Below are 18,345 nucleotides of genomic sequence, written 5' to 3' on the forward strand. Positions count from 1 at the left end.
ACAGTGAGTGTGTGGTCTCTGAAATAAGAAAGAAATATAATATATAACTAACAGAAATACTTACACAAATAACTAACTAAATAGCCTAACTCAAATACTCATTGAATTGCTTGAATTGCTGAAACTGAACAAGGAACACAGTCTATCTAAGCCTGTTGCTTGCCCTCCCGTGGCCGAAAATGGCAAATGCAGTCTATCACCGGTAATACACCTTGTAGCCAACTAACAAGAACGTATACTAAATCATACTTGGACAACAGAACGTAATGAAAATAAAAATCAAACAAAGTACCAGAGATTACATGATAACAGTATGAAGAAGCTGTCAAAATCCCTACCGAAGCCATAGCTAGCAACATGGGGTTACACTCTACCGGGCATTCCTAAGCAATGATAAAACATCATGGTAGAATCTCACCATTAATCGATTGAACAAGTAGCCTACACTTTCATCACCTTGCTCAAATATAATTATCCCTCACACAATTATCCATCTTTATACTAATAAAAGACTTAGAACTAAAGTAAGGTGACCATATTTCTGAAATGAAAACCGGGACATTTCCTCTTCAGCAGTCAGAAATCATGAAATATTATCATTATGAAATGAAAAACAGGGACAATGGTTTCATGTATTTTGATACATTTATTTTTCAAATAAACAAAACTAAGCAAACAAACTTGGTTGCATAGGTCTGAACAGCCAGTCAGTGGTCCTTGTAGTCTGGGTAGAATAAGAGCAGAGAACATGAGCAAAATTGAAAGAGAAGTAAGTGAAATAGCCTACTTAACAACATAAGAAACAAGATGATCTATTCTATATAAATCACTTTGAATTGCCTCAATGTATGAAATGTGCAATACAAATACACTTCCCTTGCTTGCTTGAAGAATGTATTTTCTTGAGGACTGCTCTGTCTTTGGCCAGCATCTCCATGAACTCCTGGCAAGGGAGGTTGCTGTTTGTCTTCACAATAAGCATGGCCTTGATAACAGTGAACCTATTTCTGGCTTCTGTCCATATATCATTCACAGGGTTGCCAAGTTTGACCAAAAGTTTGGAGTGAGATTTTTTCACTCAGTCTCAGTCCCCCCCCCCCCCCCCCCCCCCCCAGTCATTCTCTTGGAAGTGGGTAAACACTGTGCTCCATCTCTGACTAAGGGTCCGTCCCCACTGGTCATCTGTCACTCGCAGGGAATGCATGTGTGTCCGCGTGCACTCCGTTTTCATTGCTTGGGTGGGCGTGAAGGGTAACAAGCGTTGGGAAGGGAAGTGTATTTGTATAACACATTTCATACACCGAGGCAATTCAAAGGGATTTACATAGAATAGATCATCTTGTTTCTTATGTTGTTAAGTAGGCTATTTCACTTACTATTGTCTCTGTTTTTTCAATTTTGCTCATGTTCTCTTGTTCTCTCCTCTTATTCTATCCAGACTACAAGGACACATAAAATGATCCCCATCGGGTCTTGAACCCCGATTTCCCGGGTGGGAGTCGAATACTTTCACCGCTACTCTACTTGTGCAGTGGGTTGATTTTGGTGTCCTTCTTTATTTTGGTGTGCTGGGATTACTGCTTCTTGTGGTGCCAACAGGGAAATGCAGGTCAACAACCGACAGAGTAAGGAAGGGAAGGAGGGAGGGAGGGAGTGACAACCCGACAAACGCTATCTATGGTGCTGGCTTCCAGCCATGCACAAAATAGAAAACAGTTTTACAGTTTTCTTGGGGTAGACTAATGACATGCAATGTTTTTTTTATGTAATCAACTCTGATTTAACATTTTAATAGCTCATGTATTTTTTCAAGAAGTAAGTAGTACATATTTGTGTGGTGTAATAATCTTAGTCCAGGCTCCTGTCAGGGGCTCAGTCTAGGATCAAGCCCAAGGTCCAGTTCAGAGCCCTATCCACTCTTAGCCCTTTTCCACCAAAAGAACTCTGGTTCGTGAACTGGTTCGTTTCAAAATTCCTGGAACCTTGGTTCTGTCCAGAGAACGAGCCCGCATTTCGACCAGTTTTGAGCCAAACCGTTGTACGTCAGCCCACGCCCATGATGTCGTCACGGTCCGCACTGAAAAACCTACTATTTTGTGGTGCCGGTTCGGAACCAGCTTTCGGGTTCCCAAACTCATTTCTTTTTGGTCCAAATGCTCGGAACCATTCAAAATTAGGTTCGCGAACTGGCACCGAACCGGTTCCCTCTTGGTGGAAAAGGCCTATCTGGGGTCAAGCTTGTCTCCACTCCATCATCCAGCCAAGCCCAGTCTCCAGTAGGCCTCGCTACAGGGTCCAGGGCTGAGCCTATGCTCCAGTACGGGATCCAGGCCCAGAACCCAGTCCAAGTCAAACAGCTTCTATCATTCTTTTTAAATACTGAAATAATTTAATGAGAAAGAAAAAGTTGTGTCTCGTGTTATTCTTAGAATGATTTTTCCAAGAAATGTGGATAAAGAACTCAGATTTATAGAAATTTGTGTATGCCCTTTTTGGAAATCCAGAATGTGCATGGTCTAAGAGCTAAAACTGCCACATACATTTTTAATTAAGATTGATCATCCCCTTTTAAAGGTGCTCAGTTCGATTTTTTTCGGCCACTAGATGGGGCAGCGGTGCAGCGTATCATATATAAAGTGGGCGTTTTCACTCCATATATGGACATGCACCCTCACCCCACCCCCCCAGCCGCATATTCGCTAGTCAGTTAGATTAGATTAGATTAGACTTTATTGTCCCACAAGGGGAAATTTGTTTTCACAGGACTGCAGGACATGGCACAATACATTTAACAACGAACAACATTTTACATAGACACCATAGGTGGACATTACATAGACATTGACAGTATAGTACAGTGAGACACCACCGCCCATGGACTGACACTACCAAGTTACAACCATCACCATCAACATGAACAGACCTCCTTCAGCGTGGTCTGCTGTTCAGGGCAGCGATCGCTGTAGGGATCAGGCTCTTCCCAAGGCGGGCCCTCCTGCACTTGAATGTCCTGTATCTACATCCAGAGGGTAGTGGCGTAAGGTGGTGGTTGAGTGGATGAGTGAGGTCCTGTTCTATTGTGGATGCTATGCGGGTGATGGCTATGTTGTTCAGTTTCGAGAGGTTGGGTGTGGGGAGGCCAATTATCTTGGCAGCGATGGTGGTGACGTGTGTGAGTTTGGCCTGGTTGGTGACTGACAGCATGTTGAAGAAGCAGGTGGAGCAGTACAGAAGGATGGGCTGGATGATACTCTGGTACAGGAGCAGAAGGAGATGAGGGGCAACATGAAGTTCTCTGAGTCTTCGGATGGCAGAGAGACGTTGGTGGGACCTTTTCTGGATGTCGTGGGTGTGATGGTCGAAACTGAGTTTACTGTCCAGGGTGATGCCGAGGTATTTGAAGGTGTCAACTGTTTCTACTGATTGGTTGTTGATGAGGATGGGTTGTTGAGGTGAGGGGTGACCAACTGTTAGTTCCTTGGTTTTGCTGACATTGAGCTGTTAGTTCCTTGGTTTTGCTGACATTGAGCTGTTAGTTCCTTGGTTTTGCTGACATTGAGGTGCAGATGGTTAGCCTCACAACACTCAGTGAAATGTACAACTGTGCTGTGGTATTCTGTGACTGAGTGACTGTCAGTGAGTAGTGCGAGTATGGCTGTCATCAGAGTACTTAAGGTAGGTGGTGATGGGTGATGTGCTGGTGCAGTCGTTGGTGTAAAGGGTGTACAGGAACGGGCTCAGCACACAACCCTGTAGAAATAGGAAGGGCTCTCTGTAGCTCAAACGTCAATCAAGATGACGCTGCCCCTCTCTTATGCGGTGCCGTTCAGGGGGTGGGGCACAGCGCCGGGCCGGCTTCGCTCATAATAAAAAGAAATTCTGCATTTGCTCCACAGGCACTACACCGTTGGCTATATTTTCTGTACAGATAGTTATGACTCCCTTGGACCTATGTATTGCATATATTGGATTTTGATTTGATTTGATTTTTTTTTTTTTACAAAAAGTGCAGTAAATCGAACAGAGCACCTTTAAGAAAACCAAAGGGTGAGCTGCTCAACAAGGGTGTTTGTAGTTTGTTGTGTCTAGGCCATTTCGACCAAATAACTATTGATTAAATTCAAAAACTCAGTAATTTATTTTTAATGAAATAATCAGCAAACCAAAGGGTGTGCATCATATATATATATCTTAGAATAAGAGTTAAATCATGTTCGTCAAGCTATACAAATGAAAAGTGTTCAATACTAATCTGTGTATGGAAGGGGGCGATTTGGGAAGTTGAGGGTGGCTCCTCCCATGAAGGCGTGGCCACACCTGGTTCAAAGCGTGCGCGATTCTATCATCGCACTGGGCGTTCCTTTACTGCCTGATTTGGGAGTGTAGGCGGACCCAAACGCTGGAAGAAAGGATTTTCACCCGCAGGCAGCTCAGCTCATGAGGCAGTTAAACCTTGGCAACTAGCTTTCGGAGGACCAAATAGTAGGCGAATATCAGAGCAGCTTTACTAGGGCCCAAAGCAGCTTTACTAGGACCCAAAGCAGCTTTACTAGGACCCAAAGCAGCTTTACTAGGACCCAAAGCAGCTTTACTAGGGCCCAAAGCAGCGCGCAGTGACGCGCGCCAGAGCCGCTCCAAGACACAAGGTGCGCTTGTGGCCTGATCTGCAATTTTAGGAAAGGTACTTTTCGGATAAAGACTGTTGGATACTAAAGAGGCACGCCGAAAGGAACGTAAGTAAACTTTCGTTTTGTATAATTATTGGACTATCCAACCACATTGCGCTAACTTGTATTTCGCAATAAACTGAAGTGGAAACACCTGAAAGCATGGCTGGTAAATGGCACAATGGCTACAAGCTTAACAGTCAACAAAAACAAATAACATGTATTTTAATGTTCATTTTTTAGTCGTTCAAAACTACCCCAATAAAAGCTTGCCAGCTGCAAATTCGCTTTAAAAGTAGGCTTGACGTCGTGGTAAATCCGGGCTTTTGACACTGTCTGAATTCAGCACCTATACCGAAATATGAATAAAACCCTAAGATTTTTTGTCCATACAGGCGTGGTATTTTCCCATTTCAGTATAGCACGCGGTATAGACCTGAGTATTCTCCAAACTCTAGTAGGCTAGTCTAGCCTATCCCCATAGGGGATAGCGTTTGTTCAAGGTGTGTGGAGATGCTAATTAATCACCTGAGACGATGGTGCGCAAGTGACAAGTCCCGAGAGAATAAGCGAGTGTCTCGCCTTGGATTATGATATTGTAATAAACCTTAGTTGGGGCATTCAACAGAAACGGTGGCATTTGGGATTGTAACATGTCATCTTAATATATTAAGCCTACATTATAGGCTACTTAATCAAAATCTATTGTACAATATGAATTAACATCTTAAATTAACAATCCACAAAAATGAAACTTAATATTCGTTTTATACATTCACTCAAAGAATGCTTGTCCCGTCTTTTTTCAACCATTGGTGTTGCTTTTACCAAAAACAATATTAAAAGCTTCTCCGAATTTTTTCTCTATTCAACCTTCACACTCAAAGACATGGTAGAAAATATTTTAAAGAAACATGTTTATTTATTTATTATAATCAGGTACTTGTTAAGTTATATTGACATTTTTTCATGTATGACATCATGTCTTGCTATATAATATCAACAGAAACTGAAGGATAGTCATCAAAATTGAATGAAAGGCTATGCTATCCTTAACATGACAACTCATGAATAAAGCAACAATCAACAAACAGTCAAATTGACACCAAAAAAAGTCAAAATGACACCAATATCATCAAACATGCAGTAACACCAGCACAATTAAACAATGACTTGACCCCAGACTATTTTAAACAACTCAATGAGATTATTACATTTCATCTAACCAATGTGCTTTAAAAAATAATAATAAAAAAAACAGAATTGAGAGCAAAGAGGAGCACAATAAAGACCAAAACCAAGAAGGATTGTCATCAACTTCAAAGTCACCATTTTCATTAAAACTCATAAAACATGTAGCTTTGTTCATCCTCAACATGTGTATGGCATATAGCAGACTCAAGGCTAAACTACAATAGCAGGCACCGTGGCTGTAAAACATTCAAACGGGTATTTCACTTTCTGGTATTTCAAGTATTTCTCTACATCACCTACAGCATGACTTCCAGCAACTGGTATTTTACTTGGTAGTCACACATGCAGGTGATCATCTATCATATTCAAACCTTGTGGTAAACATGAACTATCCGTTTGTTCACAGGAATGGTTCTGCCACAGCAGTTTACAACTTGTTTTGGGCTTGGCCAGAAAAACCGGTTTGCTCAATTATTCACTGTCACTTATCACTTCACTTTTATGTTATGCTCTTCCTCCTCCAAAATAAAGCCATGTGGTGAGTCATAACATCAATATCCAAGTCACATCATAGCCTACACTACAGGTATAAATTGCAGTAGAATGCAATTGCTCCAAGGTGTGCTTAATAAGTAGAGTAAAAAAAAAAAGTAGAAAATGCAGTAAAACACGAAAAAATAAAAGAACAGATAAAAAATCTATACAAGCATGGGATGAATAGATAAGCATGTACTGTACGATCTGGGTAAATATATAGATAGGCATTATGTATAAAATATATGGTACTGTACCACTCTCTGCAGGGCCTTTCAGTTCTGCATGGTGCTGCTCCCATAACAGGCAGTCATATCCCCAGCCAGAATGCTCTCAAATGTATAGGAACTCCGAAGTATACAGGAGGGACACTCGGAATTTCCTCAGACGTCTGAGGTGATATTTTCTGCAGTGACTTCTTCACCAGTGTCTGTTTGTTGTTCATGCCAGGTCGTTGGTGATCTGGACACCAAGATATTTGGAGTTGTCCCGTTGATGTTTATATGGCTGTAGGTCCTCTCGTGCTTCCGTCCATAGTGCAATAGCATCTCATTCGTCTTATTGACATACAGGTGGAGGTTCTTGACACCACCTTATCAAGCATTCCATCTCCTCCAGGTAGGCCTTCTCATTGTTTTAAGAGATCAGGCCTACTGTACCACAGCTATATTGTCAGTGAACATGATAATTGTTTTTATTTAAACCTTTATTTAACCAGGGGAAATCCTGTTGATATTGAAATCTCTTTTGCAAAGGAGCCATGGCCAGGAGTGGCCACAGTAAAAAAAAACAAAAAAACAAGAACATTAAGTCAGACAATACAGTAAAAGTTTTTTTTGAAAACACACAAAACATAGAGGCAAATGATTACAACATGAAATACCCCATAGCAAAAAGCATAATACATTGGAAGTGCACTATGATTACAATACCACATAGCAACCACCAAACACATGAAGCTAGAGTCATAAAGCTAGAGTCATAGCCTACATGGAGAAAAGGGTTTCAGGGGGACAGAAACCTGTCCAGGGAAGCAGCTACAGGTTTTTAAAAGCATTGAGTGGGATCAGCTCCTTAAGCTTCAGATCTGCCTGCAGGAGCTTCCAGGCTGAGAACATGAAGGCCTGCTTGCCAAGCTCTGTACCAGCCCTGGGGACAGACAACAGGAGTGTGTCATTTGAACGTAGGGAGTAAGTGCTGGTGTGCAGTGCAGTGTGATGTACCTGCATAGGTAGGAGGGAAGCAGGCTGATAATGGACTTGTAAATGTAAATATACCAGTGTGTTAGTCTGCGCAGAGCCAGTGAGGGCCACTGGACTTTGGCATTACGAGTGCAGTGGAGGGTCAGAGCTTTGCACCCTGTGATGAACCTCAGGGCCCTGTGGGACACAGTGTCCAGCCAGTGCAGGTGTTGCACAGAGACGTGCATGTATAAAGTCACCATAATCGAACAGGGGCAGGAATATGACCTCAAATAAAATTGTCTTTACAGCATAGGAGCAGCAGGATTTGTTTCTATTGTAGAAGCCTAGCTTTAACTTACATTTCTTTACCAGATTTTCAATATGCAGTCTAAGAGTTAATCGGTTATCAATTTGGAAACCCAAGTACTTATACTACAACACTACTTCAATTGGACTTCCCCACATGGTCACAATATCAGGAAGAGAAGCTGCTGTACTCCTGGCATTACAGAACATCCAACTTCAGCATTCAGCACAAGTTTCAAGTTGAACAGCCGTTCCTGTACAATAACACAGGCAGACTGCAAGTACTGTGTTGGAATCAAGAGTGTCTATGCAGACGTGTGAACAAGGAGTACAGCAGTGGGGCAAAAGACACTCCAGTGTTGAGGAAGAGGAAAGATGATGATTACCGTCTGAGCACTTCCTGACAGGCAGACGAGGATCCACCTGAACAGGGAGGTGTTCATTTCCTGTTCCTGGAGTCTGGTCTCTTTGTAGTTCGTCATTGACCTTAGTCTTTGCCAAATGCTTCTAGGATCACCCTGTTTGATTTGTGATTCCGCATTCTTCCCGTATTTCCATTTTGCTTCTCTCACTGTTCTCCTTACGTTGTATATGGCTGCCTTGTAATCCTCCATATTGTCCTGTATTGTAGGCCACGGTGTTCATGTTCAGAGCATCGCGGATGGCTCGTCAATCCAAGGTTTCTGGTTTGGGAATGACTTGACAGACACTTTGGGTATAGCTTGTTTGAGGGGACACTTTCTGTAGGTGGCACAGCACCTACAATGTTTTCTTGGAGACTGTTAACATGGGCAATCCCACACGTCCTCTGCTATCTGGCAGAAATGACTATGGCCCTGTGTTTGAGGATGCCAGGCGTGATGCTTAAAACCAGATGCATTTTCATGTTCCACTTTATTTTCACAAGGTATCTACAGTATTGTCTTGCCTGGTTGACTCGCCACGCCATAGGTTAAATGAAGTACCATGGGTAGCCAATGTGCATCATTGTAGCTTGAAGCCACTGACGTTGACAAATCAGCTTTGACTATTAGTCTTCTGATGACCTCCATTTAGATCCCTTTACAGCTAAGCTCACCTGCATTAAAGTAAAGTAATAATAGCTTCTATAAATGTAATCAGAAAAACGCACAAATGACTCTCCTCAATTGTCTGGCAAAGAGCCAATGTGCACCAGTCAGCATTTGGCTTGCATTGTGACCGTTTGCATCTAAAGCCCAACAGTTAAGCATTGAACTTCACCCAACCCTTCCTTTTCAGAGATAAGCCACACCTTCTGGGTCCAGCACTGGACTCAGATAATGAACGTGGAAGACGGACATATTATTAGGAAACACTTGAGGGCATGGAGAGTAACCTGACCTTGCTTGTTCACATTGTTCTGTTCAGAGCATACCTCGGATCACAGAATCAAATTACCTCCCGCATGCAGTGCCAGCATGACATTTACTCCCCACCTACTGGCTTCCTCACATTTGAAGACATGACTTATACTCTCTCTGATCTCTCTGGTCTGACCTGCAGCTGCTGACAGGTAATGGTACTTCATGAATTGGGACATTGCTAACAAGTCTTTCTTTGGGATTTATAAAGGCTATCGATCACCAACTCATTCAATACCCCTCCCACGTCTACTGCCCCCTGTAGACCAAGGTAAGGGTATTACCTCTGCCCCAGCAGCTGGGCAAGAGGTCATGTTTTTGGTGGCATATGTACATCCGTAAGTAGGAGGATTATCCAAAAACTCCTGCACCGATTTTCATGAAATTCGGTGGAAGGGTGTAGCATGGGCCACGTTAGAACCCATTACCTTTTGGAGAAGATCCGAATCACGGGGACGGTCCACAAGCCGTTCCTTGGTTTGTTTGTTTATTTATTAGCAGAATTGTGCAAAAACCACAAGAGCGATTTTCCTGAAACCCGGTAGAGGGGTGTAGCATGGGCCAACGGGGTGGGTCCACAAGATCCGTATCACGGGGCGGGTCCAGAAAATCCATATCACGGAGCGGGTCCACACGCTGCCCAAACACGGCCGGGCAGATCCGTATCAGGGGGCGGGTCCACACGCTGCCCAAACACGGCCGGGCAGATCCGTATCAGGGGGCGGGTCCACACGCTGCCCAAACAAGGCCGGGCAGATCCGTATCACGGGGCGGGTCCACACGCTGCCCAAACACGGCCAGCCATTCACCTCCATTCATTCTCTAGACCAGGTTTACACTAAAGCTATCTGACTGATTTTCATTAAACTTGGTGGAGGGATGTAGCATGGGTCAATTTAACAGAGCATTAAATTCTGGAGTGGATCTTAATCACGGGGTGAACCATTCACCGCCATTCATTTTTTTGGACTAGGTTTATGTAAAAACTTACCAGACCACTTTCATGAAACTCGGTGGAGGGGTGTAGCATGGGCCAATTTATTGGTTTGTGTTTTTGTCAAATATATTGGCAAAGTTATTCATCTAAGCGAAATGAAATATATTTTAAATGAATTATTTAATTTTAATACATTGCCAATATACGTTTGTGAAAAAAAAAAGGTTGTGGAAGAAGACTAAATATTACTGGAATAATTGAGTCGTGCTTTTTTTAAAATCTTAAGCAGTCTGAATGTTATAATAAATCTGGAAAATTAGTTTCTTAAATGAACACAAAAAAAAAGAATGGGAGGAGGAACACACAGGTTCCTGATTATGATTATACTTGTATCTCAGTCAGTCCCTAACTAAGGCACAGAATGTTGAATGTCTGTTGAATGTCCAATATCTTAGATAAAGATGTCTATCTCTTATCCACCACTAGGCCTTTTTTTTTGCCCCTTATTTGTTTTCACTGTTTCCCTATCTTGAAGTTAAGTTCTTTTCTATGTTTTTTTTCTACAAATCAGCCAACCCATTGTTAGCTTGGTGTCATTGTTCCCCTCACAGGAATTGTCACCATTTTGTGAACATGCAAAAAACAAACAAAGTGATGGCCTGTTGACACTAGTTAGGCTGGCAGGTGGAACGGGTCTTATTACAGCCACTCCTTGAGAAACCTGTATGGTTTGTGTCCTGTATGGTTTAATGGTTAGGTCATTCTCACTTTAGGGCCCTTGTCTTACATGAGTTCCAGAAGGACCACTAGGAAGTCACTGAAGCCTTGTTCTCTGTTAAATAATTATATTAAATAATGTATGTGTATATTATTAGATTAGATTGTAGAATTCTTTTCACTTGCCCAAAACCCCAAATGTGTTTTCATCTCACATCCCAGTATGCAATGCATTCAAGTAAATTATTGATAAAAAACCTACCACAATGTTTCATAATATGTTGTATTCCAAAGTAACGTAATTAAGCAATAAACCACTCAAGGCCACTCCGCTTCGCGTTGTGCCTAACAACGCCCCCTAGCTGTTATAAAATCACTATAACACACAGCCTCGAGTGGTTTATTGCTTTTATACAACGGTTACTACAGCTATTAGTGTAAAATAAACACACAGCAATCAGAATCAAGAACCAGAACTAACCATTGTATAAAATAATATAATAGTTTACTGTTAACATTCTGTACATTTGAAAGCAAGTTTTGCTATGAAAAGCTACTAGAAGGTATGTCAACGTCTTAATATTCTTTTGTAATTTACAACAGAATAATAAAAAGAGAACACCGCAGTTCAAACACTGAGTGACCTTCCTATCCTTTTGAAAATTGTTGCAGACACTGATGCGTGCTATACAGTCATGAAATATAAAGGAGGAGGGACCACAAAACAAAACTTTGCTTGGGGTAACGTGGGTAAGTGAGGGTGGAAACAAAACTGAGAGTATAGAGTATAGATGAGCGACGTAGGGCTGGGTATCGATTTGAATTTCAAGAATCGATTCGATTCCGATTCACAAGGTTCAGAATCGATTATCATGATTCGATTCAATATCGATTTGGTTACTGTTACTAAAACCTGTTTTGTTTTTTTTAGCTGTAACCTTAATTACATGACTGCCAAGTTATGCAACACAGCAATACTACGGCTGGGTATCGATACTGATTTCCAAAAATGAATGAATGAATCATTGAATGCATTAATGAACTATTCATTCCATCATTTATTCATTCATTAAATAAATAAAAGATCGATTTTGGGATTCATGAATCGATTAATCGTTTTTTTTTTTAACCCAGCCCTAAAGCACAGTGACGCGTGTTACACTTCTGTCGGGAAGGCCAAGGAACATAAAAAAGAAGGAAGCAGACACATCATACTGTACACAGGGCAAGTCACAGAACATTAGAAGTAGTCTCACTTATTGACTTCCAGTGTAACGTTGACAGTAGTCAACTGGTATGTAAAGGTAAATGTATTCTACTAGTAATTACTTAGAGCCATCATAGATTTACAGTCTAGGCCTTAACTGCATATTTGGTGATCTACCTTGAATGATGCCGACATGATTGGCAGCATGTTGCCATCTCATAAAGCAAGGCAAGGCAAGTTTATTTGTATAGCACATTTCAGCAACAAGGTAATTCAAAGTGCTTTACATGAGACACTAAAAGTTACAGTGCAGTGTATGAATGAATAATTATTTGATTTAATAAAAAGCAGCGGCAAAAAGAAAAGTCTTCAGTCTTGATTTAAAAGAACTGAGAGTTGCAGCAGACCTGCAGTTTTCTGGAGGTTTTTTCCAGATATGTGTAGCATAAAAACAGAACGCTGCTTCTCCATGTTTTGTTTTAACTCTGGGGACAGAAATAAGAGGTTTACGTCCAATAATGGCTTAATAAAAATGTCAAAGTAACTAGTAATGGTGCTCAGAGAGCACGACCTCCACCCCCAATGTATTTCGTGGCTCTGTGTGCACCAACATTTAATGGGTTCTAAATTGGCCCATGCTACACCCCTTCACTGAGTTTCATGAAAAGGGGTTTGGTAGTTTTTGCGTTATCCTAGTAAAAAAAATGAATGGAGGTGAATGGCCGGCCGTGTTTGTGAGGCTCCAGGACCCGCCCTGTTATGCGGATCTGCTCCAAAATGTAATGAAAATCAGTCTGGTAGTTTTTGCATAACCCTTGTCCAAAAAATGAATGGCAGGCTGTGTTTGGGTGGCTGGCTCATGAACCTGCCCCCGTAATTTGGATCTGCTCCTAAATTGAATGGGTTCTAGGCCCATGCCACACCCTCCCACGAGATTCGTGGCGGAGGCAATAACAACAACAGCAGCAATGCTGTGGATGTGGACAATCGGGCCATACTGTCCCAGCAATTCTTGGCAAGACCAACATGACTGTTGGCAAACTGCCTTTTGATAACTGTTGCACAACCTTTGGCAGGAAGGGCGAGGTTGTGTTTTTTTTTAATTATGGTGTTTGGAGACACAAGGACGGCCACCCTGTGGTTCCAAATATATTGTTGCTCTACAGTAGTGGAGCAGATAAATGCTATAATCTTTCAATTTGTGATACAAGCGTGAACATTTGCATGAGCAGTAGGGTTGCCATCTTCAATGTGTAAACATAAGGGACAACTTGCCAGCGGCCTCATGCCCGGGGACACAAATGAAGCGGGGGTCTGGGTGTCCTCCCCCAGGAGATTGAGCATCAGACACTTCATTTCCTGCATTCTAGTGAGTTTGTCTTTGTACCCATTTGTGTTCTAAGCATCAATTTCAAAGTCCTCTGCTATTCTCATCATGAATAAAGGAAAGAGTCAATAAGAGTAAAGCACAGTTGCATCAATTATATTAAGATCAAATCAATAAACATCAGATCATAGTGATGAATCTAGGGAGAAATGTCTATATAACATCTACAGAGTTATAATGCTAACATAATATAACATAATAATAATATAATATAACATAATAATGATAACACCATGCGGGGAGGGAAGTCGAAGGCCACGACTTCGCGCCCACAGCAGAGAAGCAGGGAGAGAGAGAGAGAGACTAGGGAAACATCTGAGTGTTCCATGTGAGTGTATCTCTGTGAAATAAATCTATCATCTGTCGCCGCTTCCAATCCCGTGTTGGGTGATTTCATCAATGATTATCACGTCAAGAACAGGCAATTAACATCGTGGTTCATAATTAGCTGGTGCTGCAACTCTTATCAAGGCTTATAAAAAAAATTACACAACGCAGAGCAACAAAGAAGACCTCAAAAGCCAACAATAGACATGGGCAAAATGTTTGTTCTGATAAACTTGGAAATGGCAAATGACCTGGTTGACCACAGAGTAGACCACAGAGACCAGACAATGGTTGTTTATGGTTGGATTAAGTTTCATCATCACGTTATCAGTGGCAAGTGTAAAGTCCGCCAACATCTATCATGCCATCATGTCATGTCATGAGTTTTATTACTGTAATAGTCTACCTGGTGTAGTCGTTCTTGCATGTTTCTTGGTTTTATTTCTCGTATCATTCCTAGCATGTGAAAACGTAGACCTACAGGTATTGTATATGCATTAGAGTGGGGTGTGCATGAAAATATGGGACAAATCGCATCCCGTATTGATTCGGTAACGCTGTGATCACACCAGAGCGGCAACTGCCAGGCTGCGCCGCTGGGTTCACTCTGATCTCGCCGCAGAATTCGGCGGTACCGGCGGTGAGCGGTACCGCTGGAATTTCACCGCAGATTGGCGCGCACATATTGAAATGTGGAGTCACCGCAAATCCACCGCAAAAGTTGAGAAAATCCAACTCTGGCGTTTTGCCGCTGGCGGTGGTTCGCCCGTGCCGATCCGCCTGATTTGCTCCTACTGCGCCGCCTGGCTGGACGGCTGCGGCGTGCCGCCCAATTCACGCAAATTTGATTGACTTTCAATGTAAACTCGCCGCAAGAATCGGCAGTGAATCGCGTAGGTGTGAACACAGCATAAGGGACAGTGAATTGTATTGATCAATACAGGATGTTCCCTTATTATACGGGAAGGGCGGCAACCTTAATCCACATGGCGGGCAGCAGCCATCTTGAAAAATGGCCTCTATCTTGAAATTTCAAATGTCTGGGAGAATTTTCTTGTTAAGTGACCCTTTGAGACGGCTCATGGCAATTTTCATGCTTGTATCACCGACTAAATGTTTACTTAGGCTTAACTGCTCCACTAGGGTGTAGAGTTCTGAGCTGTCACTCAGTAAGAGTGTAATTTTAAGGGTGTAGTAAAACAAGTCATCCTCACATTAGCTCTAGTATGAGGAAGCACTTAAAATCCCAGGATCGTGTCTCAAAAGCAGCCACACGTATATGAGCCTTTTCCTAAATCTGGTTTAAGTTGTGGTCTTATAACTGACAAATTTTATAAGATTCATAAGATCTCATGCAAAATACAAATCAAATGCATCAAATTTGGGTAACACTTTCTATAAAGGTCATGTTTATGCCTCATAAGCACATTCATAATACATTATAATGCACTTATAAGCTTTTATAAAACTCTTTATAAATGTTTATAGTTATGCATGACGCCTTATAACAAGATTTATAAATTATTAGAAGCGGTAGTGTAGATATGTATTATACCTCCATACTACACAGCACAATATAACTACCAAACGTAACTACCATAACGCCAGTTATGAAGACACAGAACTGCTCTAATGTATCATAACAGATTATACATTCTGAAAAGGTTTCTGAAATGGAATAATGTCTTATGAACATCAACAACACGCTATAGCATAACTTTGTGAGCTTTAAGTGGCAGGACTGTAAACGGTTATTAGCAATTGTATACTATAAAACAATTATTCATGTTTTTGTCTTACAGTACACTTACAGCCAACAAAAACTGCTCATAAGACCTCATAATTGTGTTATAGTATCATACAATTTCTAATAACCTCATACAGTGCTGTCACTTACAGCCTACAAATACTGTTCATAAAAATTGGTTTGGTAGTTTTTGCGTAATCGTACAAAAAACGAATGGAGGTGAATGGCCAGCCCGGCTGTGTTTGGGCGGCCTGTGAACCCGACCTGTGATTCGGATCCACTCCAAAATTGAATGGGTTCAAAGTTGGACCATGCTACACCCTTCCACTAAGTTTTGTGAAAATTGGTCAGGTAGTTTTTGCGTAAACCTGCTAACGGACAAACACGCACGAACAAACGCACGCCACTGAAAACATTGCCTCTCGCCCTGCCCTGTCGCTGGGGTGGAGGTAACGAGATGAAACCTTTGTCAAAATTGGGTTGAAAATGTGCCAAAAAAGCTGCTTAAAAGTCAATTTTGTAGTTCTCTTTGTTATTAGTTTCACAAGTGTTTTAATAACAAATTTAGATTTGTTCAGTGACAAGCTATTGCTTGACAGTCCTGTTTTTTCCTCTTCATGTATTTTGTGAACTAACCACTGAATTATCTACATGCAAAAGATGAGATGATAATACTGCACAATGAGGTACACTTCTGTGTTCACCAAAGTAACGCTGTCTAAGTCACTGATGTTCTCTTTCTCATTGATAGGCATCCCAAGGAAGAGGATGAAAACCCCAAAATGAATCACCAAAAAACAAGACCTGGCATACATTAGCTTCCAAGTACAAATCTCCTGAAACGATAGGCTCATTCTGGAAACTTCATGATAAACACTTTCTCTTGTGTACTGGTTATCTAATTCATCCCCTCACTGAGGTGTCAACCATGAGGCACCGGATGAGACGCATGCATGTCCTCATAGCTATGGTTGCATTGAGCAGCCTTGTGCTTGTATATTTCTACCCCTTCCTTCACCTCCAGATGCCACCGAACCGTAGGTCTCTATTAGAGGACAGCCCAGTCGATCCTATTATCCAGGACCCTGATATCACACTCTTACCCAAGCCGGACGATGACATTAAATTCCCACCCAAGCAGGAAACTGTCCCCCAAATGCCAACCCCTGTTTCGATAACCCGACCTGTCCAGAAGGCTGTCCAGAAGGCTGCCCAGAAGGTTGTCCCCCAAATGCCAACCCCTGTTTCGATAACCCGACCTGTCCAGAAGGCTGTCCAGAAGGCTGCCCAGAAGGTTGTCCCCCAAATGCCAACCCCTGTTTCGATAACCCGACCTGTCCAGAAGGCTGTCCAGAAGGCTGCCCAGAAGGTTGTCAGACCTCTCTCTGTCTCCGACAGCTTCAGAAAAGCAATTCCTCAGGACACGGCTTTCTGGAACCGAAAGCTGGGCTGGCTCATGAAGCAGCTGGACAAGGGAGAATACTCTGCAGAGAAAAACAAACTCAACTGGCTGAGCTGCAGAGAAATGAACCAAGATCTGCTGCAGACGAACATGCACGACTTCGGCGCTTACCCAGACCTGCACCAGGACTTCTTGCGCGGCATGGACTGCAGAGATCCACCCATCGTGATCAATCAACCCAACAAGTGCAGCGCCGACGGGGGCGATGGCCATACGTTCCTCCTCTTCGCCATCAAGTCGACGGCTAATAATTTTGAGGAAAGGCAAGTGGTGCGCGAGACCTGGGGAAAAGAGGGGACGTACGGGGGGGGGCTGATGGTGCGCACCGTGTTCCTTGTGGGCGGCTCTTCCATGGACGATCCTGACCTGTCTAAGCTGCTGTTGTTTGAGGCGAAGCACTTCGGAGACGTGCTCCAGTGGGATTTTTATGACACGTTTTTCAACTTGACCCTGAAAGAGCATGTGTTCTACAGATGGGCTATGGATCACTGTCCCAATGTCTCTTTTGTTTTCAAAGGGGATGATGATGTCTTTGTCAATACCCCTGTCGTCCTCAGCTACCTGCAGTCTCTGACTCCAGATGAGGCCTCCAATTCCTACACAGGGCATATCATTTACTCAGCCAGTCCCCTGCGCAACCCTCAAAGCAAGTACTTTGTCCCTTTGACCTTCTACAACGGGCCTTACCCCCCCTATGCTGGAGGTGGAGGCTACCTCTTTTCAGGGGGTCTTATCGAGTCCCTTTACTACATCTCCCAGTTGATCCCTCTCTTCCCCATTGATGACGTCTACACTGGGATGTGCTTCCAGGCGCTGGGAATAACTCCAAAGGTTCATGGAGGCTTCCAGACCTTTGACATTCAAGAGCAGGATCGTGAAAATCTGTGTATTCATAAATCCCTGCTCCTGGTCCACAAGCGCAGTCCAAAGCAGTTGAAGAAGCTGTGGAGAGGTGTGAACAGCCCTCTGCTGACATGCTGATGCCACTGGGGAACACAAAGAAACCACCTACACTTGTCATGCATTACACAACGTTGAATCAAGCTCCATCTCTAGCTTTTTGTGTTTTGTCTCTGTAGACCATGGACAAGATTGAACATTTGAAAATCCCTGTTCTTTTGTGATCTGACTTCTCAGAGTAATGAATTATAGGAAACATGAGTTGCTGCTTCTGTTAGCCTAAGTCATCTGTGCATTAAATTTTCTGAAAAACTCGAAGGAATAAAGTGTAACAAAGTCTTGTTCTATTTTCTGACAAACTAGTTAATGAAGAAAAGCTTTTGTAAATTAATAA

At 42.5% G+C, this 18,345-nt stretch overlaps 1 protein-coding gene across 1 annotated transcript; it reads left to right on the top strand.

The window, feature by feature from the left end:
* Positions 1 to 4,388: 4,388 nt before the first annotated feature.
* On the top strand, positions 4,389 to 18,345 carry b3gnt2l (UDP-GlcNAc:betaGal beta-1,3-N-acetylglucosaminyltransferase 2, like). Its single transcript, XM_084439722.1, has 2 exons — positions 4,389 to 4,733; positions 16,341 to 18,345. Exon 2 carries the CDS (start codon positions 16,518 to 16,520, stop codon positions 18,030 to 18,032), a length of 1,515 nt encoding a protein of 504 aa, XP_084295848.1. The 5' UTR covers positions 4,389 to 4,733; positions 16,341 to 16,517; the 3' UTR covers positions 18,033 to 18,345.

The sequence above is a fragment of the Borostomias antarcticus genome (genome assembly GCF_949987555.1).
Source record: "Borostomias antarcticus genome assembly, chromosome: 1".
In the NCBI taxonomy this organism is placed as follows: domain Eukaryota; kingdom Metazoa; phylum Chordata; class Actinopteri; order Stomiiformes; family Stomiidae; genus Borostomias; species Borostomias antarcticus.